Source organism: Coregonus clupeaformis, chromosome 5 (genome assembly GCF_020615455.1).
Source record: "Coregonus clupeaformis isolate EN_2021a chromosome 5, ASM2061545v1, whole genome shotgun sequence".
In the NCBI taxonomy this organism is placed as follows: domain Eukaryota; kingdom Metazoa; phylum Chordata; class Actinopteri; order Salmoniformes; family Salmonidae; genus Coregonus; species Coregonus clupeaformis.
In genome coordinates this window covers 8,777,640-8,799,387 of record NC_059196.1, presented here as the reverse complement: position 1 = coordinate 8,799,387, position 21,748 = coordinate 8,777,640, and the positions used below count along the sequence as shown (strand labels likewise).

The window sequence follows — 21,748 nt, the reverse complement described above, 5'->3', positions numbered from 1 at the left end:
GCTATGACATCATAGATTTACTTTGAAGATAACATTGAAAATATGATCATTGGTCATTCCACAGTTGCACGTTTCCCTACTACTGTCCTGCCAACAGCTCTGCCATGCTGTCATGTGAGGGGGGCTCCGTGCCCCTTAACACCAGTGGCCCCAGAGCCTTCCAGGACAGCAGCTGTGGGCTGTGTGAGGCAGGGACCTACCGACCTCGGCTGTCCCCCCAACCTCACTGCCTCACCTGCCCACCAGGGTACCACTGCCCTCCAGGTTAGCTGTTTGTGCTACTTTTAGTTTAGTGTGATTGCTTTAGCAAGATTTAGCTATCCTTTCCACAATATATCCATCTTTCCAACCCTCTTTTATCCATTCGTTCATTCTTCCAATCTTCATTCATGCATCCTTCCAATTTTCACCGATCCACCCATCTTTCAAAGTTTTATCGATCCATCTATACCTTCTTAGCCTCGTACGAACCATCCCTAGCTACCGTGTAGCGAAACAGAATGTAAGCTTGTGAGATCAGGATGGTTCGTACGAGACTAATACCTTCTTGCCTACTTAAATGAATCCAACCAACCACCATCATCCATCCATCATACCGTCGTCCTCCTTCCATCCATACATCTATCCAATCTTCAAGCCTAACATTTAGTTATCCATCCATTCTTCTTTCTTCATCCATTCATTCATCCATCCATCCATCCATCCATCCATCCATCCATCCATCCATCACACTTTTCATCTTTCTTGATTTCAAATGCTTCCTAACCATAAAGCTGTCCGATATTTTCTGTCCATCAGGGACAGAGCACTACCACAGCAACCCCTGTCCCCTGGGCTATGTGTGTCCACTGGGCTCACCCAGTCCTGTCCCTTGCCCCCCTGGTTCTTTTGGTAATCTCTCCAACGCTGAACAGCTGGAGGACTGCTACCCATGTCCGCCTGATACCTTCAACCATCTGGCTGCCCAGAGAGCCTGTTTCCCCTGCGGAAGCTCCTCTACTGCACCCCAAGGTCTGATCAATCACATGACCAGACCAAGAACAACTCCTGACCCTTTTTCTGTTTGTGTTTGTGTGTACGTGTGCATTTTTTGTGTAACATAATTAAGGCCATGCGTTTCCACTGCTCCAGAGTCCAATGGCGGCGAGCTTTACACCACTCTTGCCGACGCTTGGCATTGCGCATGGTGATCTTAGGCTTGTGTTCTGCTGCTCGGCCATAGAAACCCATTTCATGAGGCTCCCAACAAACAGTTATTGTGCTGACGTTGCTTCCAGAGGCAGTTTGGAACTTGGTAGTGAGTGTTGCAACTGAGGACAGACGAGTTTTACACGCTACACACTTCAGCACTCTGCGGTCCCGTTCTGTGAGCTTGTGTGGCCTACCACTTCGCGGCTGAGCCATTGTTGCTCCTATACGTTTCCACTTCACAATAACAGTACTTACAGTTGACCGGGGCAGCTCTAGCAGGGCAGAAATTTGACGAACTGACTTGTTGGAATGGTGGCATTGTATGACGGTGCCACGTTGAAAGTCACTGAGCTCTTCAATAAGGCCATTCTACTATCAATGTTTGTCTATGGAGATTGCATGGCTGTGTATTCGATTATATACACCTGTCAGCAACAGGTGGGGCTGAAATAGCCGAATCCACAAATTTGTCCACATACTTTTAAATATACTGTATAATGTAATATGCTTTTCATGTCCTCTGTTACTAATTATGAAAGGGAGGACTGGAACACTATCGGTCTCTAAAACAGTTTGCTGGAAATAATTCTGGAACCCCTGCGTTTAGGGTGAATCCTGTCTCTTTTAAAAAGTGCTGGTTGCTCCCACATCAAATAAAAATTGTAACAAAAGGAGATATGTCGTATCAAAGTTTCTTCAGGTACTTGTTTAGGGCAACGAGGCAACAGAAACTTTTCGAACCCCTTCGATAACCTTTATTTGAGGATAATGCTGCACCATCTTACATAAAAAGAAAAGGGGACAGTTTGATAAAGCTTTAAATAAAGGTAATGTGACATGATTGTCCAAAACACATGGCTCTAAATATAATAAATGACTTACATTTGATGTCGCCTCATCTCAGTTTGAAAGTGTGCTTCGGTTACACAGACAGCCCAATTCTGATCTTTTTTTTACCACTAATTACCAATAATTGGACAAAATATCAGAATTGGGCTGCCTGTGTAAATGCAGCCTAAGTATCACAGCTTGACTTTTACTATACCACAGGGGCCTCTTCCTGCACCTGCGTTGGGAAGAACCGTGCTTTCCAGCACTCAGACGGCTCCTGTCTGTGTCGAACTGGCTTTATTTTCTACAACGATCTGGATTTCAAGAGCTCCAGCTCTGACAGTGAACTGGACTGCCAGCCTGAGGTTAGATTCAGCAATCAGTGTAGTCGGATGCATCTGTGTTTGGCTGCTCGGATACAGATGTAACCATACATGACACTTGTCATATTTTAGAACTGTTCCTTGTGAGTGCATGTTTGTCTCCTACTGCACTAATGCAGGGAATACGAGTAGAAACCCTCTCTGGTCTCTGGACTGTAGGTTAACAAGCGCTGCAGTGCGGGACAGGTGCGTCTGGCTGCGTCCAGAGAGTGTGTCTCCCCCTCTCACCACTCCTGTAACGTCACCTGTGGACCGCAGGGAGGGAGTCTGGATGTGGAGATGGGCATGTGAGTACTCTGTCAACACAACAGTCAATGTAATATAATATAATATATGCCAATTAGCAGACACTTTCAGTCATGTGTGCATACATGTTTATGTATGGGTGGTCCTGGGAATCGAACCCACCATCCTGGCATTGCGAGCGCCATCACCAACTGAGCTACAGAGGACCACATGTCCAATTTGTACCGTTCAATATTTCTGTTGTATTTACTGTTAGCTTATTCAAAACTATCTCTGGTCTATTGAATTAACTGGAATATTGTTCAATGTTACAAGTTGGTAAGAGTGTGGCGCTCGCAACACAAGGTCGTTGGTTCAATTCCCGCAGCGATCACATATACTTACTATGTATGCCCTCCCTGTAAGTCACGTTGGATAAAAGGGTCTGTTCGCTCGTATTTGTTTATAAGCAGATCTATTTCATATTAATCTATGCCATGATATATAGTAGCCTATATACTATAAATCCCTCCTACTTCCAACTCAGTAGCTTAAAGTCTCTCTCTCCTCATCAGCTGCCACTGTGAGCGCTACGTATCAGCAGAGGAGCTGTGCAACACCTCGTGTCTGTCCCGACTGCCCCACATCTCTGCCAGGCTCTCCCCAGATGGACAGCTGCTGCTGGGGATCAAAGAGCCAGATGAAAGCCGAGCGTGGAGCAGAGTGAGCACCACCACCACCAGCCACCACCGCATGCTTACTGTACAGCCTTAAGGCCCTATCCATCTGGAACTTTCTGAGAAGTCACACACTCAGGGGACCTGACCTCCATCACATGACTGTGCCCAAGATGGCTTCAGGAGCTTCGAAGCCATACTGTATGTGCTATAGCCAACTCTGCTGTTGTTGTGATGGCATGACATGTATGGCACGTGGTAATGTTTGAAAACTAGAGTTAGCCTCAGCACATACAGTATGGATACAGAGATAGCTGCAGTGTGATGACTTGACTATTAAAGCTTGTGGTGAAGAAACATAGTATGGATCAGAGTTGGGGTCAATTCCTTTTCAATTCAGTCAATTCAGGAAGTAGACTAAAATTCCAATTCCAAATGTTTCCTCATAGAAGAGCATTGGGGAAAATTGGAATAGGAAATTGAATTTCAGTTTACTTCCTGAATTTACATGGAATTGACCCCAATGCCGGTATGGATTCACATCCATTATTTACACAGTAATATAGCAGACAAATACAATAATAATAATTATCCATTTACTCCTATTATCATTAGATCCTTAATGACATGTATCCTTTCTTTCCTGTAGAAAATGATGGATATTTTGGGACCAGACGTCCATGTGAAGAACATTGGAAACATCCACTTTGTTCAATTTGATTCTGAAGGTGTATTCGGTTGGATTCTGATGGACCGAAATGTTATTGAAATGGCCCTGACAGGTAATTGGGTTTGATTGAATTACATCAGTTTCTGTTATATGTCTCTAAGCCATTTCTTAAAGTAAAACTGTATATTTTCAATAGTTCCTTATTTGCCTGCAGCAGAGCCAATCGAATTTATTGACAGGCGATCAAGGAAGAGGAGGGATCTAGAATCCAAGGCAGAACTTCTACACTCCAATGTCCTCCCTCGTATCCCCAACCCCATAGCATGCCTCTCCTCCAATGACATGCTCATCTTCCAGCTCACCATCAACTACACTGGTATGTCATTCTTTCAACCTGTATTTCAAACCTTCCCTTGGGCTCTAACTTAAAGGGATAGTTCACTTGTTTGAAGTTTTGGCTTATTTTTTTAGGATGTAGTTGTTTCATCCAATCCGCTTTTGAGTTTGTTTGCTGGGTATTTAGCAACGTCCATAATCTCCTGGCTAGCATTTTTGGAGCATGTAACAATGCTAGTGGAAACGAATTGTATCATCTTACGGTAAACTTCAAGAAAGTGAACTATCCCTTTAACTATTTTGTTTTGAGACATTCATATTTTATTACAATTCATTTTGAACCCAGACCGTCACCTCAGCCACTTCCCAGTGTATCAGAAAGACCATCTCTTCAATAGCAACCCTAGCTGGGATTTTGGGGCGTTCCGGCGGCTAGAGCGACTCATGAAGCATACTCAGTTCAACTCTACCAGGTATGAAGGTACCTTATGGTCTTTAGTCTTCAGTTAGGTCACATTAGATTCACATTACCAATCTAAAGCATCTGTTCTCTCATTGTGGTTGCGACCAAAATGGCACCTATTCCCTATATAGCCCAAAGTAGTGCACTATATAGGGAATACATAGGGAATAAGATGCCATTTTCTTAGTGACTCTTCTTTTACCATATACAGTGGGGAGAACAAGTATTTGATACACTGCCGATTTTGCAGGTTTTCCTACTTACAAAGCATGTAGAGGTCTGTAATTTTTATCATAGGTACACTTCAACTGTGTGAGACGCAATCTAAAACAAAAATCCAGAAAATCACATTGTATGATTTTTAAGAAATTGATTTGCATTTTATTGCATGGCATAAGTATTTGATCACCTACCAACCAGTAAGAATTATGGCTCTCACAGACCTGTTAGTTTTTCTTTAAGAAGCCCTCCTGTTCTCCACTCATTACCTGTATTAACTGCACCTGTTTGAACTCGTTATCTGTATAAAAGACACCTGTCCACACACTCAATCAAACAGACTCCAACCTCTCCACAATGGCCAAGACCAGAGAGCTGTGTAAGGACATCAGGGATAAAATTGTAGACCTGCACAAGGCTGGGATGGGCTACAGGACAATAGGCAAGCAGCTTGGTGAGAAGGCAACAACTGTTGGTGCAATTATTAGAAAATGGAAGAAGTTCAAGATGACGGTCAATCACCCTCGGTCTGGGGCTCCATGCAAGATCTCACCTCGTGGGGCATCAATGATCATGAGGAAGGTGAGGGATCAGCCCAGAACTACACGGCAGGACCTGGTCAATGACCTGAAGAGAGCTGGAACCACAGTCTCAAAGAAAACCATTAGTAACACACTACGCCGTCATGGATTAAAATCCTGCAGCGCACGCAAGGTCCCCCTGCTCAAGCCAGCGCATGTCCAGGCCCATCTGAAGTTTGCCAATGACCATCTGGATGATCCAGAGGAGGAATGGGAGAAGGTCATGTGGTCTGATGAGACAAAAATAGAGCTTTTGGTCTAAACTCCACTCGTCGTGTTTGGAGGAAGAAGAAGGATGAGTACAACCCCAAGAACACCATCCCAACCGTGAAGCATGGAGGTGGAAACATCATTCTTTGGGGATGCTTTTCTGCAAAGGGGACAGGACGACTGCACCGTATTGAGGGGAGGATGGATGGGGCCATGTATCGCGAGATCTTGGCCAACAACCTCCTTCCCTCAGTAAGAGCATTGAAGATGGGTCGTGGCTGGGTCTTCCAGCATGACAACGACCCGAAACACAAAGCCAGGGCAACTAAGTACTGGCTCCGTAAGAAGCCTCTCAAGGTCCTGGAGTGGCCTAGCCAGTCTCCAGACCTGAATCCAATAGAAAATCTTTGGAGGGAGCTGAAAGTCTGTATTGCCCAGCGACAGCCCCGAAACCTGAAGGATCTGGAGAAGGTCTGTATGGAGGAGTGTGCCAAAATCCCTGCTGCAGTGTGTGCAAACCTGGTCAAGACCTACAGGTAACGTATGATCTCTGTAATTGCAAACAAAAGTTTCTGTACCAAATATTAAGTTCTTCTTTTCTGATGTATCAAATACTTATGTCATGCAATAAAATGCAAATTAATTACTTAAAAATCATACAATGTGATTTTCTGGATTTTTATTTTAGATTCCGTCTCTCACAGTTGAAGTGTACCTACGATAAAAATTACAGACCTCTACATGCTTTGTAAGTAGGAAAACCTGCAAAATCGGCAGTGCATCAAATACTTGTTCTCCCCACTGTATATGCCCACATGTTCTCTGAGACAGGGAAGTATGTGATTGGGCTCTGGGCAAAAGTAGAGCACTATATACACTCATAGAAAAAAAGGTGCTATCTAGAACCTTGAAAGGTTCTTCGGCTGTCCCCATAGGAGAACCCTTTGAAGAACACCTTTTGGTTCCAGGTAGAACCCCTTTGGTTCCATGAAGAACCATTTTGGGTTAAATGTATAACCCTTTCCACAGAGGGTTCTACATGGAACCCAAAAGGGTTCTACCTGGAACCAAAAAGGGTTATCCTATGGGGACAGCCGAAGAACCCTTTTGAAACCTTTTTTCTATGAGTGTAAGTAATTTTTCTTCTTTTCGCATTAGATTTGCACACGTGTTCTCGGAGACAGGGAAGTATGTGTTCCTGGACAACGCCATTCCAGAGTGGAGTCTAGTGGTAGTGGTCAGTGAGAGAGGGACAGAGTGTGACCCCACTGTAGCCGTTTTCCAGCCCATGACCCCCGCCCAACTGGTCAAGCACGGGGTCATCAAACAACACCGGCTCAACCTGCTGCCTGACTGGGGCGCCATCGTAGGTGAGGTACATTCTGTGTGTATTTCAAATGGCACCCTATTCCCTAGTTAAGGTGCCTTTCTTCAATGGTAAACACCTTCTCACAATGCAACTGTTTTGAATATTCAGAGGTTGTAGACACGTCGCTTTTCAAGTACCAATAATCACCCTGGGTGATGGAAACACAGTTCCCAAAATATCACTAGTGCTTGAACCCCAAAAGGACTGGAGTGACACCTATGGAAAAACACCATTAGGACACTACTTAGGGCCCAAAGGGCTCTGGTCAAAAGTAGTGCTCTATATAGGGAATAGGGTGCCATTTGGGATGCAGCCACTGACCATTCACATCTGAAAGGGTATGTAATCAATAACAATACTTAAACACAGAGAGAGAAATCAAGGCACAGTACAATAGTAGAGAATCACAGACTGATTCTTAGGTGTGAATCGATGTGCATATAACCCTCCTGTTTTTCTTTGAATTAATTGGTTAACAATTTATTTTCCTCTCTGTGTTCCACTTCTCCATGTCATTGAGAACCAATTCATGAGCAGTTTGTCATACAGCAAGAGAGAACTAGGTATCAAAAAGATGTTCAATCGATCCAAGGGTCTGAATAGACTAAGAACAAGTTAAGTTGTGCCTTGTCTCTTAAAACCAGTAAACCTGAACGCCAACAACACAAAAAGGTTCTATAGAGCAGGGTTTCCCAAACTCGGTCCTGGGGCCCCTCCTGGGTGCACATTTTGTTTTTTGCCCTAGCACTACACAGCTGATTCAAGTAACCAACTCATCATCAATCGTTTTATTATTTGAATCAGCTGTGTAGTGGTGGGGCAAAAACCAAAATGTGTACCCAGGGGGGGCCCAAGACCGAGTTTGGGAAACCCTGCTATAAAGCACAACTGGTTACCAATCTCTGTGCACCTCTCTGTCATATGTCACGACACACTTTACACTACATATTGTAGCTATGTGTATGTCAGTTCCTCCACAGGAAAATACAGTTATTTGAATTGAATTTGAATTTAGGGTCGTTTCACTTCAAACGAGCACAAGAAAGAGAATTTCGATGCCAACCATCTCAGATTGTTCCAATTCGGGTGCAATCAAGTAGCTTAATTTCTCAGAGATCAAATAATTTTTCAACAAAAACCTTTAGAACAATCTGAAATAGTGTGTGTCATGGCTTGCTGAATTGACATGGAATGAGTGACTATTGAATCTCCTCACTGTAGGTGTCCTGAGTCTCCTGCTTGTGCTGATCCTGGTGCTCACCACCACAGCTCTGGTTCTGAAGCCCAGTCGGGCCAAGTTGGTGTGCCATGGCAAACTGAGGCCTAAGTGGCGGAGCCTGGGAGAGCCCATCCTTCCAGTGGAATACGTCTACAGTGGAGAAAGGTCAGCCAGACGCAACCAAACGATCAATACTGGTTTATTTTATTAGCTTGGCTAATAGCTTTCAAGAAGTGTGCCAGCCATTTATCTGATATCTGATCTTACCACAGTTATGATTGAGAGTTGGTAGATAGCAGGTAATGGCTCTACTAACAGCTCTCTTCTCAGAAGTCAATCATGGCAGATAATGGGTTCTCTGAATTGTATTTTCAGAGGTTTATTTGATTTGCACTGCAGCATGTCCCTTAGAAATCAGCAGTCCTGTGGCATGACCCATTCAATTCTGATGGTGAGCATGGCTGAGAAGTCCTCAGGTGCTTCATGCAACAGGACTGTTGTTTTTCCAAATCAAGTTAACTCCATCCATCTGACCAGGGACACCTTGCTGTGCAAGTGAAACTCCCCTCTGAAAACCTCCTTCTGAAAAGCCACTATCTACAATGATTGACTTCTATCTTTTGTTTGTGTCTCAGCCTGAATGGCCAGGGGGTGCTGGGTTGCAGGGGAGTGGGAGAGGGGGCCGAGGCTGAGGAGCCTTCAGTCTGCCGTGGAGGAGGTGACCAACTCAGATTACCCACTGCATTAATGATGATAGGTTCATAGTCATGATGGGTTAATGGCCATCTGCACTGCAATTTCACAACCACTCTTGATACATATACAGTCACGTACAAGGTTATTTACCCCACTAGATGAATAGTTGAAGTTGTTGATTGTACCCACATATCATAGACACTGAAATACCATGGGTAATGGGTTCAGGAGTATTTTGCTCTGCCATTTCCATTCTGAATCGATTATACATTTTATACCAAAATCCAACTCCTTGGGTGACAACATAGCTAAACCATGATAATGTAGAAGTGAGGCTATGTCCCTCTAGATCAATGAAATGATCAGTAGTCTTGCGCTGGAATTTCAAGTTATTATTGTTATTATTATCCACTGTTTCCACAAATGCTACCCAAGGATACATGACTGGGAAGTTTGAGCTGGAGGAATTCAATGTGAAAACTCTCTACGACAAGCTGGAGGATCAGAACCTGCATTTGGCGTCTCAGCTGGCCAGGCACCGCAAGGACACCCAAGAGTTCTACCGAAATATCTGCCAACAGACAGATGCCCTGAGGGTACGAAAGATATAGGAGGGGAGAAAGTAGCAGACCTGGGTTCAACTACTATTTGAAATCTTTCAAATACTTTAGCCTGCCTGAAGGGCCAGGTGGGCAAGGTTAGCACTTTTGGGACTTTTCTATTGGTTCCATTGCAACAGCCATGCTCAATTAAACACAGATGAAGTATTTTAAATTATTTCAAGTAGTATTTCAACCCAGGTCTAGAAATAGTCCTCAAAGAATCTGTAAAGTAACAGAACATATACATACAGACATCAGACCTATCAGTCCTTTGAACGGCATAACTAGTGTTTTTATGTTGTATTAGGATGTTCTGGAGAACATGGAACCCAAAAAGTTGAGTCTGTTGAAAGAGCTATTGGAACGTGAGGCCTTGCAGAATGATCCATACACCAATACGGATGCAGACGGGGATGGACATATCCAATCAACAAAAAGTACGACTTAATGATGTCAATCAGTGGCCAATAAGACATGTATTCACTGTTGTACTGTAAAATCATCTGCCTACACAATGCTATGTCTCAGAGATAACGATGTCTCAGAGATGATCTGAATCCCAACCTTTGACCTGTCATCAGAGCCGTCAGTGGTGCTGATGGGAACTGTAGTCAGAGCTTTGGAGGCAGTCCTGTACAGACTGAGTGGAGAGGGCTGGCAGCAGCAGGACATGACCGCAGCACACTGCCACACAGACACCAGGGAGTGTGAGCTGCACACTGGCTACACACAGGTAAATGGTTATCACTTCCAGAGGTTATATATACACTCGGTGGCCAGTTTATTAGGTACACCACCCAGTTCACGTGGCCGTGGCTTGCTATATAAAGCAGGTAGACAGGCATTGAGACATTCAGTTACTGTTTGATTGAACGTTAGAATGGGCAAAACGAGTGACCTAAAGCGACTGAGTGTGGTATGATCGTCGGTGCCAGGTGCACCGGATCCAGTATCTCAGAAACGGCTGGCCTCCTGGGCTTTTCACTCATGAGTGTCTAGGGTTTACAGAGAATGGTGCGACAAACAAAAAACATTCAGTCAGAGTCAGTCCTGTGGGCGAAAACAGTTTGTTGATGAGAGGTTGAAGGAGAATGGCAAGAATCGCGCAAGCTAACAGGCGGGCCACAAACAGGCAAATAACAGTGCAGTACAACAGTGGTGTGCAGAACGGTATCTCGGAACGCACAACTCGTCGGTCCTTGTCACGGATAGGTTATTGCAACAGAAGACCACACCGGGTTCCACTCCTATCAGCTAGAAACAAGAAGAAGCAGCTCCAGTGGGCAGTTGGTAGAGCATGGCGCTTGCAACGCCAGGGTTGGGGGTTCGTTTCCCACGGGGGTCCAGTATGAAAATGTATGCACTCACTAACTGTAAGTCGCTCTGGATAAGAGTGTCTGCTAAATGACTAAAATGTAAAAATGTAAATGATCACCAACACTGGACAATTTAGGAGTGGAAAAACATTGGTCTGACAAATCCTGGTTCCTGTTGCGTCATGCTGATGGCAGAGTCAGGATTTGGCGTAAGCAGCATGTCACGGTCGTTGACTGAAGACACGGACCAAGGCGCAGCGTGATAAGCGTACATACTTTTATTTAACGTACTTAACGACAAAAACAACAAACAAACGATACGTGAAGTCCTGAGGTTATAACACAACAAACCTTTACGGATCAAGATCCCACAAAGACTAGTGCAAAACAGGCTGCCTAAGTATGGGCCCCAATCAGAGACAACGAGCTACAGCTGCCTCTGATTGGGAACCACCCTGGCCAACATAGATCAAACGATCTAGAACAAGAACATAGAAAAACTAAACATAGCAAATCCACACCCTGGCTCAACATTAAAGAGTCCCCAGAGCCAGGGCGTGACAGTACCCCCCCCCCCCAAAGGCGCGGACTGCGACCGCGCCACACAAACACAAGAGGGTAGGGGCCGGGTGGGTATTCCGCCTCGGAGGCGGATCCGGCTCCGGGCGTGACCACCACTCTATCTCCACCCCCCCGTTGCGCCCCTGATCTGGTCTGGCCCCGCTGGCCGGAGCTGGACTGGACACCGGTGGAGCGGATTGCTCTGGCTCCGGAGTGGATCCGCTGACTGGAGTTGGACCGGACCCCTGTGGAGCGGATTACTCTGGCTCCGGAGTGGAGCAGCTGACCGGTGCCGGACCAGGCACCGGTGGAACAGGCACGGGCCGTGCCGGACTGGACACACGCACCACTGGCTTGGTGCGGGGAGCAGGAACAGGCCGGACCGGGCTGACGACGCGCACCACTGCCTTGGCGCTGGGAGCAGGAACGGGCCGGACCGGGCTGACGACGCGCACCACTGGCTTGGCGCGGGGAGCAGGAACAGGCCGGACCGGGCTGACGACGCGCACCACTGGCTTGGTGCGGGGAGCAGGAACGGGCCGGACCGGGCTGACGACGCGCACCACAGGCTTGGTGCGGGGAGCAGGAACAGGCCGGACCGGGCTGGCGACGCGCACCACTGGCTTGGTGCGGGGAGCAGGAACAGGCCGGACCGGGCTGACGACGCGCACCACTGGCTTGGTGCGGGGAGCAGGAACGGGCCAGACCGGGCTGGCGACGCGCACCACTGGCTTGGTGCGGGGAGCAGGAATGGGCCAGACCGGGCTGGCGACGCGCACCACTGGCTTGGTGCGGGGAGCAGGAACGGGCCGGACCGGGCTGACGACGCGCACCACTGGCTTGGCGCGGGGAGCAGGAACAGGCCGGACCGGGCTGGCGACGCGCACCACTGGCTTGGTGCGGGGAGAAGGAACAGGCCGGGCTGGACTGGGAACACGCACCACTGGCTTGGTGCGGGGAGCAGGAACAGGCCGGGCTGGACTGGGAACACGCACCATTGGCTTGGTGCGGGGAGCCCGGAACGGGCCGTGCCGGACTGTGGAGGCGGACTGGAGGTCTGGAGCGGAGAGCTGACACAACCCGTCCTGGCTGAATGCCTATTTCCACACAATATGTGTGAGGCATCAGCACAGGACGTACAGGGCTGTGCACTCGTACTGGCGCTACAGCACGTGGCACTGGCGCAGGATATACGGGACCGAGGAGGGGTACTGGAGGCCACGAGCGTTGAGCCGGCACACCCCGTCCTGGCTGCATGCCCACCTTAGCACGACACGTGCGTGGTGCTAGCACAGGACGTACAGGACTGTGCCGCGAGTGTTCCGGCACAGTACGTGGCTCCGCCAACCACCCTTTTAGCCCCCCCCAAAAACATTATTGGAGCTGTCTCTCGGGCTTCCTCCCCGGCCGGTACCCTCTGCGTTGCCGCTGCTCCTCTCTGTAGCGCGCCTCCACAGTCTCCTCTCCTGCCTGGGCATTCACCTTTGCCCATGGCCCTTTCCCCGCGAATATCTCCTCCCAAGACCACCATTTGCCCACCTGCGACATCGCCATCTTCTCCTCCTGGGCACGCTGCTTGGTCCTCTTATGGTGGGATCTTCTGTCACGATCGTTGACTGAAAACACGAACCAAGGCGCAGCGTGATAAGCGTACATACTTTTATTTAACGTACTTAACGACAAAAACAACAAACAAACGATATGTGAAGTCCTGAGGTTATAACACAACAAACCTTTACGGATCAAGATCCCACAAAGACTAGTGCAAAACAGGCTGCCTAAGTATGGTACCCAATCAGAGACAACGAGCTACAGCTGCCTCTGATTGGGAACCACCCTGGCCAAAATAGATCAAACGATCTAGAACAAAAACATAGAAAAACTAAACATAGCAAATCCACACCCTGGCTCAACATGTAAGAGTCCCCAGAGCCAGGGCGTGACACAGCATGAGTCCATGGCCCCATCCTGCCTGGTGTCAACGATACAGGCTGGTGGTGTAATGGTGTGGGGAATGTTTTCCAGGCACACGTTAGGTCCCTTGATACCAGTTGAGCAATGTTTCCATGCCCAAAGAATTCAGGGTGTTCTGGAGGCAAAGGGGGGTCCGACCCGGTACTAGATGGGTGTACCTAATAAACTGGCCACTGAGTGTAGCAACTAAGGCTTAGTATCAGACAAGCACCCCATTATAATGTCATAATAATATACGCCATTTAGCAGACGCTTTTATCCAAAGCGTGCATACGTTTTTAATGTATGGGTGGTCCAGGGAATCGAACCAACTATCCTGGCAATGCAGGCGCCATGCTCTACCAACTGAGCTACAGAGGACCACTACCATTCACAAGCATACCTGTATTTACATCCAAAGGTTGTCTTTGACAATCTAATGGAATATGGGATGTGGATATTGTGAATAGTAAACCCAGATGATTTCTAACTCATCGACTAATAACTCATCATATTATTTCTGTTTTTAGTTTTCCTCAGCCAACATGACCAAACCTGCATCAGGCCATGAGATAGGACTACCACCTCATGATCTAGGTAGGATATAGACACTGTTCAAATGTTTTCCCTCATCTACACCTGTGGTCTCATTCACCAGCTGTGAATGATTAGAAGAGCCAGATATATTGCGAGAATATGTAACCTCGGTCCACTGTAAATTCAGCATATAGTGTTAAGTTATGAAGTGAGGAGACACAGACACCGTAGTCGGGTCACGTCTAGGAACAGCGGTTTTGTTTATTCAACCTGAATTACTTTAATGCTTGTCAACACAGTATTTCTTTAACTCGGTCAACTTGCGTCGCCCTATGAAGTGGGACATGCAACTACTCCCACACAAATATAGGACTTTGCAGTGTTGTGTATTAACTTCCGACTTATCTTCTGATTTCTTTGTACCAGTACACCTACAGAGCACAGCCCCCTGTCTGAGTGAGCAGGACCTGTCCAAACTAGTGGCCATGACCCCTCTGTCCAGGACCCTGCAGGAGATACAGGAGTCCCTCCAGAACCTACCCGGTGTAGACAGAGGTTAGGGACAGCTTGAACCTCTCTAATGCTCCATGGTTTCTCTTCTCTGAGATAAGAGATAATTCTCTGTAACTGTTGATTGAAATGTTGGAGATAACAACTGTGACTCGAGACAGACTAGAGTCCAAGGCAATATTGACTAGAGTGCCCATCACGGGCTATGGTCAATTATACTGTAAATCAATAAATGCTGCATATTACTTTTATTCACAGTATAAATTCTATAAAAACTGAAAGAAGTATTGGTATACGAATCAATTAAAATGTCATTGCCCTCATAATACAGAAATTGTTCAGTAAGACAAGTAGGCCACAAAAAGACTCCTATTACTCTGTGTTTTATCTGCTTAACTGACTAGTACAGTACACTAATGATGTTCTGACACTTCAGTTTGTATTCCAGCCAGTACTGACAAGACCACAGACGACCCAGCAGTGCACCTGATCCCCGTTGCCCTGGACAACCTCTCTCCACAGCACTTTGCCATCTTCCTGTTCGGCTGTCATGTTGTGAAACTGCTGTGCAACACCCAAATCTTCCCCCCAGTCACACTGCTTCTGGCCAAAACGGTTCCTGTCTCAGCCTACGAGGGCCTGGTGTCACACTGCAATGGGGACTTTTATTTTGACACCACCAACCAGATTCTGTATCTCTGTGAGGCAAAGCTTGAGAGTGTGGGACAGTTTATTGCCACTCTCCTACAGTCTATGGCCTATATTGCTTCAGGTAAATAGATAGGAAATAATGTTGTGAAGCATGGTCACATTTTAAGTGGTATGAATCTTTGATATTACTTTGGATTTTTTTGTACTACTTTGTTGTTGATGTTCTCCCACAGTAGGTTTATCATGTCAAATTAATTTCCTGTATTAGGTTCCAAGCCTGAAAGCTTCATGCAAGCCCTCCATCATGCCATCTCTGCTTTGAGCCTTCAGTTGTTCATCGCCTCTTTCAGATATGAAGCAAACAAGGTAAGAAGCCTTGAAGTTTCTGGAGCCCATTGATTCACAGTTAAATATACTGTAATGATGAGTGCAGCAAGCAGACTTGTGCTTTACTTTTACAGGCAAAGAGGGACACCTCACTGACCTCAGACCAGTCTCCTGGGAAGTTAGTGGAGGACTTTCTCAATGTCCGTGTCCCCACTGAAAGCCAGTTCACAGAGCACCTCTTGTCAGACAGGTTTGTGTTGCACCTTTGAGAATGACTTCATAAAAACAATTACAAAATGTTTACAATCCTTTGTCTTCTTAATTTTATTTTAAGACTCCAGCGATATAAGTATTTCAAAGTGGAGCAAATAATGCGGGATCTTAAGCAATTTCCAGCCGAGGACACTGAAAAGGGTAACCTGTTTTGTTCATATTAGGTCTATTTCATGTGCATGTACTGTGAATACAGTAAGAATGTGTTGTTCTGTATTGAACTATATAGAAATATGTATTCCAAAAATATATTTAGGTACGTATTGTATATTGCAAAGCCCATGTACAGTACCAGTCAAAAGTTTGGACACACCTACTCATTCAAGGATTTTTCTTTATTTTTACTATTTTCTACATTGTAGAATAATAGTGAAGACATCAAAACTATGAAATAACACATATGGAATCATAGTGTGCCTTGAAATCTAAATATTCACAGACAGTGTCACCAGCAAAGCACCCCCACACCATAACACCTCCTCCTCCATGCTTTATGGTGAGAACTACACATGCAGAGATCATCCGTTCACCCACACCGCGTCTCACAAAGACACGACAGTTGGAACCAAAAATCTCCAATTTGGACTCCAGACCAAAGGACACATTTCCATCGGTCTAATGTCCATTGCTCGTGTTTCTTTGCCCAAGCAGGTCTCTTCTTCTTATTGGTGTCCTTTAGTAGCAGTTTCTTTGCAGCAATTCGACCATGAAGGCCTGATTCACGCAGTCCCCTCTGAACAGTTGATGTTGAGATGTGTCTGTTACCTGAACTCTGTGAAGCATTTATTTGGGCTGCCATTTCTGAGGCTGGTAACTCTAATGAACTTATCCTCTGCAGCAGAGGTAACTCTGGGTCTTCCATTCCTTTGGTGGTCCTCATGAGAGCCAGTTTCATCATAGCGCTTGATAGTTTTTGCGACTGCACTTGAAGAAACTTTCAAAGTTCTTGAAATGTTCCGTATTGACTGACCTTCATGTCTTAAAGTAAAGATGGACTTTCGTTTCTCTTTGCTTATTTGAGCTGTTCTTGCCATAATATAGATTTGGTCTTTTACCAAATAGGGCTATCTTCTGTATACCCCCCCTACCTTGTCACAACACATCTGATTGGCTGAAACGCATTAAGAAGGAAAGACATTTCACAAATTAACTTTTAAGAAGGCACACCTGTTAATTGAAATGCATCCCAGGTGACTACCTCATGAAGCTGGTTGAGAGAATGCCAAGAGTGTGCAAAGCTGTCATCAAGGCAAAGGGTGGCTATTTGAAGAATCTCAAATATAAAATATATTTTGATTTGTTTAACACTTTTTTGGATACTACATTATTCCATATGTGTTATTTCATAGTTTTGATGTCTTCACTATTATTCTACAATGTAAAAAATAGTCAAAATAAAGAAACCCTTGAATGAGTAGGTGTGTCCAAACTTTTGACTGGTACTGTATGTTCTCAATCTTTTTTGCAGGACCTTCAGGACAATGTTTAAGAACACCCATTCAAGTAAGTCTTGCTGACAGTTCCACCATGTTTTCCTGCAGTGAATTTCCACATGCAGCCATTGTACTGTACATATTGTTTAACTTACTTCATAGTCCCCTCAGTCGGATTATTGAGTTGATGGTTGCTTGACCCTTCTCTCTATTGAAGGCTCACTTTTTGGAGAAGGAGATGGACCATCTAAATGAGGTTTTCCTGCAGCTCACCCTTAAACTCCAGAAGAGAACCCAGGTGAAGATGTGGCTAAAGGAGAGACACCAAAGCTTTGACCAAACCTCAAAGGCAATGTTACAGAATGTTATGACCACCATTTATCACAGTGACAACTAATGCTATATAAATTGCATATATTACCAACCTCATATAGATTAGCATCTGGTTTGCATCATTAGCCTTTATTTAATTGAACATTTGAAATTCTGATGCTGTGGTGATTCTCTCTCTCTCTTTCTCTCCCTCTGTCCCTTCCAGTGTGCAACACCCGAGAAGGCCCTGAGTCGTAATGGAACAATGATGTTAGAGCTGAAGAGACGGTACATATCCCAGAGGCTCGACGAGCTGCAAATCATATTAAACGGGATGAGCCGGCGCCAGCTAGATAACCACAGTCCAGAGGAAGAGGAGCAGACCCGAGATCACCCACACCCAGAGCCAGACAACCATAGATCAGACGGTCAGGAGGAACACAGTCATTCTCCAGACCATGAGGACCTAGACAGCAGGGTACCAAAGAACCATAAACTAGAAGATAACCAGAGCCCATACAATCAGGAAGTAGAAAGCCAGGGACCAAGCAGTCAGATGACAAGCATGGATAAAACAGGCTTCAGAGAACTAGATGTATGGGAATAAGCCAGTCAGAAAGCATGTGAAAATGGGGTATTGCTGAAGTGTGTGTTTTTGCTGTGATTTGTCTTCTCATGATTTTGTAGATTACATGTACGGTTTAGTGTATAGATGTATAATAGGTTTATCACATCTGATTTAATCAAACTGGTCATTTTCATTGGAGTGATATTTATTAAAGATATGAATTATGCTTGTGCACTATAGCTTTTATCACAATGTCGCCAAGGAGAAATACTATCCAGGTCAACGCCCTCCATATCTTTCAGGCTTCAGCCACCATTGTCAAATCAAAACATCACTGTTTCGTTGGATGACCAGTCTGCTCTGGCGCCTGATTCTCTTTGTTTCAACCCAACATCTTTGTACGAGTGACCCAGAACCTTTCAAGAGTATTTGTTAATATTTTGTTACACAATATCCTTTTTTCCATTTATGGTCAGTTCCCTCTCTCTCTGAGCAGCGGACCAACCCCTGGAGTAATCTAGACAAAATAAGTGCTGCATGATAGTTCATCCACAGGGCACTCTGCTAATAGAAAGGGAGTATTCCTACAGGGGGGCGGGCAGATTTGAGGAGGTTAGCTGGACCAATCTTCAAAGGCTATCAGTGCCCACGACTTGGTGCCAAGTCCCGGGTTAAAGTTGGGTGATTCCCCATAGAAAGTTCCATTGCCTGACATCCCCTATCGTGGAGATTAGAAACAATGTCTCACTGAATATCATATGTCATACCACCCACTATCTGACTACTTGTCATACCTCTCTCAGCTGGCGCTGGCACTGTACTCTTAGAAAAAGGGTTGCCAAAGGGTTCTTTGTGGAGGGGTAAGCCGACGAAGCCTTTATGGTTGTAGGTAGCACCTTTTCTTCTAAGAGTAAACCAGCATACGTCTTTCTCATGCAATGTTTCAATATTATTTCTGCTCTAGTTGCTTAAACAACGACTACAGTGTTATTTATAGAAAGGAAAGCCCTGTGTATGATTTGTCCTCAGGTTGGCATGATGTTACCTTTCACCAGCTGCTAGTGGAGCCCACAACTGTTCCTGTCCCATCACTGTCTGTCCATAACAAATGGACAGCTGCAATACATAGTCCATGATACAAACACAAAATACTAATGTTATTTGAACTCGTTTGGTCATTACAGTTTTGTTTGGAGCAGCACACATTTTTGAGGAAATGCGTTTGATAAGGAAGATTTTTCAGGATCCCATGTTGCTATTTGATTTATTTTGGGGACGGGATATAATGCTGTGTTACGAACAATTAAAACGTTGTATTTGTTGCAGTTCTAAAATCTCTAATTGTGGTACATCAATATTGGAATTGATGAGTATATCAGTAATGCCACAAAAAAGATGCTCAATAACAATGATCAGACCCCTCAAAATCTAGCCTCCTCTTCAAATAGGATTGTTTAACCCCCATATTCATGTTTGTATTGAACATCTGAAGTACACCACTGGGGATAAGCATATAGTCTACTTTTCATTAATTCAGCCCAGAGTTTCATTAATTAAAACGTTTCTATAGTTGCTGGCCAGATTTCACGGTTAAGTTCCAACATTTCCCATCAGTTTCCACATGCTGTAATCATGTTGTAATCTTGAAATCCCTCCAAATCCCTGGAAATCTGTTCACTTGCCCTGGACACCAGGCAGTAGTAAACACAGGCAAATAGTAATGTTTTTTAAATGTTTGACTAAATCCTTTTTTAAACATTTGAAAGAGAAACACTGTCTATTTCATTGAAATTACGTGGAATCAACGTTGATTCAACCAGTTTGTTCCCAGTGGGTAGGAACAAATCTATTTGTTTTGTTCTTGGAAATGAGCATGATAAACAAACCAGTTTGGTTCCTCTTTCTCAGAGCTGAGCTCCTCCTGTGTTAGTCTAAGGGGGTTTCCTTTTCTCTGCCTTGTTCTGGTCCTTTTGCATCACTGTTGCCATGGTTTCCTTATCTGTGAGATGTGGCAGTGGCAACCACCAGACCTGCCATATTTAGTCTGTCTGAGACTCACCCAGCCTGCTGGCAACAACACACTGCTTCTGTTCCACTGCCATTTTCATTGTTATTTATGTGCTTTCATTAGAAATAATATGCAGTGGAATTAGTCATTCAAATGATGATTGCTGCCTACTTGCTTGATGGCATGGATATAATGATTTGGGTTAATCAGCCATGTGCTCTGATATATAAACATTGAAAAAATGTATCACATACAACATCCATAGAAAGAGAATGACAACATACTCAAAATTAAATGTGTAATCCATGGTAGAAAGCCTAAATCCTTTAATCTACAGTATACTTTGAGGTAAGCCTTTCTTGTTCCTCCATGGACATACTGTACATCGGCCACTGGATTAAACACAGTGATCTCATTGTTAGATTACACAGAATCTTCAAATCTGAGAACTACATCTGTATCTGCTTTATGAAGCTGAATGGAGCTTTAAGATGGATAAACCTTTGAATTCTTTCCTGATTAGGAACATTGACGAAAATTCGAGAATTTAAGAGGTTGAAGTACCACAGAGAAATGTAACAATACTGGTAAGAATATTTTGGAATGCATATCAATATCACAATAGCTTTACTTTAGATGCTGGGTTTAGAATGTACTGTATTTCTGCAATGTATGGAACACACACACACACACAGTACCATCCATTACAGTAAAAATCTGATTGATCTTATTCCATATGTCAATGCCTCACAATTCATTAAACATCTTAGTCTTTCCTAAATAAATGTAATTGGAAGGCAAACATAATTCATACTCAATGTGACTCATAATGGGTATACTTGAAATCATGCCGATCCTTGATCAGTACTTTAGAGGTACGCTATTCCCTAAATAGGGTGACATTTGAGATGCAGCCCAGGCATGGGGTGGGATAATGACTGCTCTCAGAGGTAATAGCAGAGAGAAGCAGTGAAGCAGAATGGAATAAAATGGCATCGAACAGCTTATCGTTTTGTGTCAAATGCAGATTACGTTCTATGTAGATGAAAGGTCATTGCATCATCCTATAAGCACCAAATATGAGAGAGAGTCATGGAGATTTTAAGGTTGCATTAGAAGCTCTGTAGGCTCATGGCTTTTCTTGGTGTGCTCAGAATGATGTGTTTTTCAATGCCCTACACACGTCCTAGTTTAATGCTCTACACATACTGTACACACCGAGTATACAGTGCATTCGGAAAGTATTCAGACCAAATGACTTTTTCCACATTTTGTTACGTTACAGCCGTATTCTAAAATGGATTAAATTGTTTTTCCCCCTCATCAATCTACACACAATACCCCATAATGACAAAGCAAAACTGGTTTTTATAAATTTTTGCAAATGTATAAAATACAAAAACTGAAATATTACATTTACATAAGTATTCAGACAAAGTACTCAGTACTTTGTTGAAGCACCTTTGGCAGTGATTACAGCCTCAAGTCTTCTTGGGTATGATGCTACAAGCTTGGCACACCTATATTTGTGGAGTTTCTCCCATTCTTCTCTGCAGATCTTCTCAAGCTCTGTCAGGTTGGATGGGGAGTGTCGCTACACAGCTATTTTCAGGTCTCCCCAGAGATG

At 44.7% G+C, this 21,748-nt stretch overlaps 1 protein-coding gene across 1 annotated transcript in view; it reads left to right on the top strand.

Annotated features, from left to right (window-relative positions):
- The window catches only part of si:ch211-286b4.4, a 29,089-nt gene extending 10,783 nt beyond the window's left edge, over window positions 1-18,306 (top strand). The window contains exons 12-34 of the mRNA XM_041870787.2: window positions 65-264; window positions 799-1,011; window positions 2,242-2,387; window positions 2,565-2,692; window positions 3,206-3,392; window positions 3,957-4,089; window positions 4,192-4,353; window positions 4,660-4,786; window positions 6,945-7,156; window positions 8,377-8,539; window positions 9,010-9,092; window positions 9,506-9,666; window positions 9,980-10,109; window positions 10,254-10,405; window positions 14,033-14,099; window positions 14,466-14,594; window positions 14,998-15,321; window positions 15,469-15,566; window positions 15,662-15,777; window positions 15,862-15,941; window positions 17,269-17,303; window positions 17,451-17,531; window positions 17,772-18,306. Of these exons, the coding sequence (XP_041726721.2) occupies window positions 65-264; window positions 799-1,011; window positions 2,242-2,387; window positions 2,565-2,692; window positions 3,206-3,392; window positions 3,957-4,089; window positions 4,192-4,353; window positions 4,660-4,786; window positions 6,945-7,156; window positions 8,377-8,539; window positions 9,010-9,092; window positions 9,506-9,666; window positions 9,980-10,109; window positions 10,254-10,405; window positions 14,033-14,099; window positions 14,466-14,594; window positions 14,998-15,321; window positions 15,469-15,566; window positions 15,662-15,777; window positions 15,862-15,941; window positions 17,269-17,303; window positions 17,451-17,531; window positions 17,772-18,152 (3,508 nt within the window). The 3' untranslated portion in view covers window positions 18,153-18,306. The remainder of the gene's footprint in view (window positions 1-64; window positions 265-798; window positions 1,012-2,241; window positions 2,388-2,564; window positions 2,693-3,205; window positions 3,393-3,956; window positions 4,090-4,191; window positions 4,354-4,659; window positions 4,787-6,944; window positions 7,157-8,376; window positions 8,540-9,009; window positions 9,093-9,505; window positions 9,667-9,979; window positions 10,110-10,253; window positions 10,406-14,032; window positions 14,100-14,465; window positions 14,595-14,997; window positions 15,322-15,468; window positions 15,567-15,661; window positions 15,778-15,861; window positions 15,942-17,268; window positions 17,304-17,450; window positions 17,532-17,771) is intronic.
- Window positions 18,307-21,748: the final 3,442 nt, after the last annotated feature.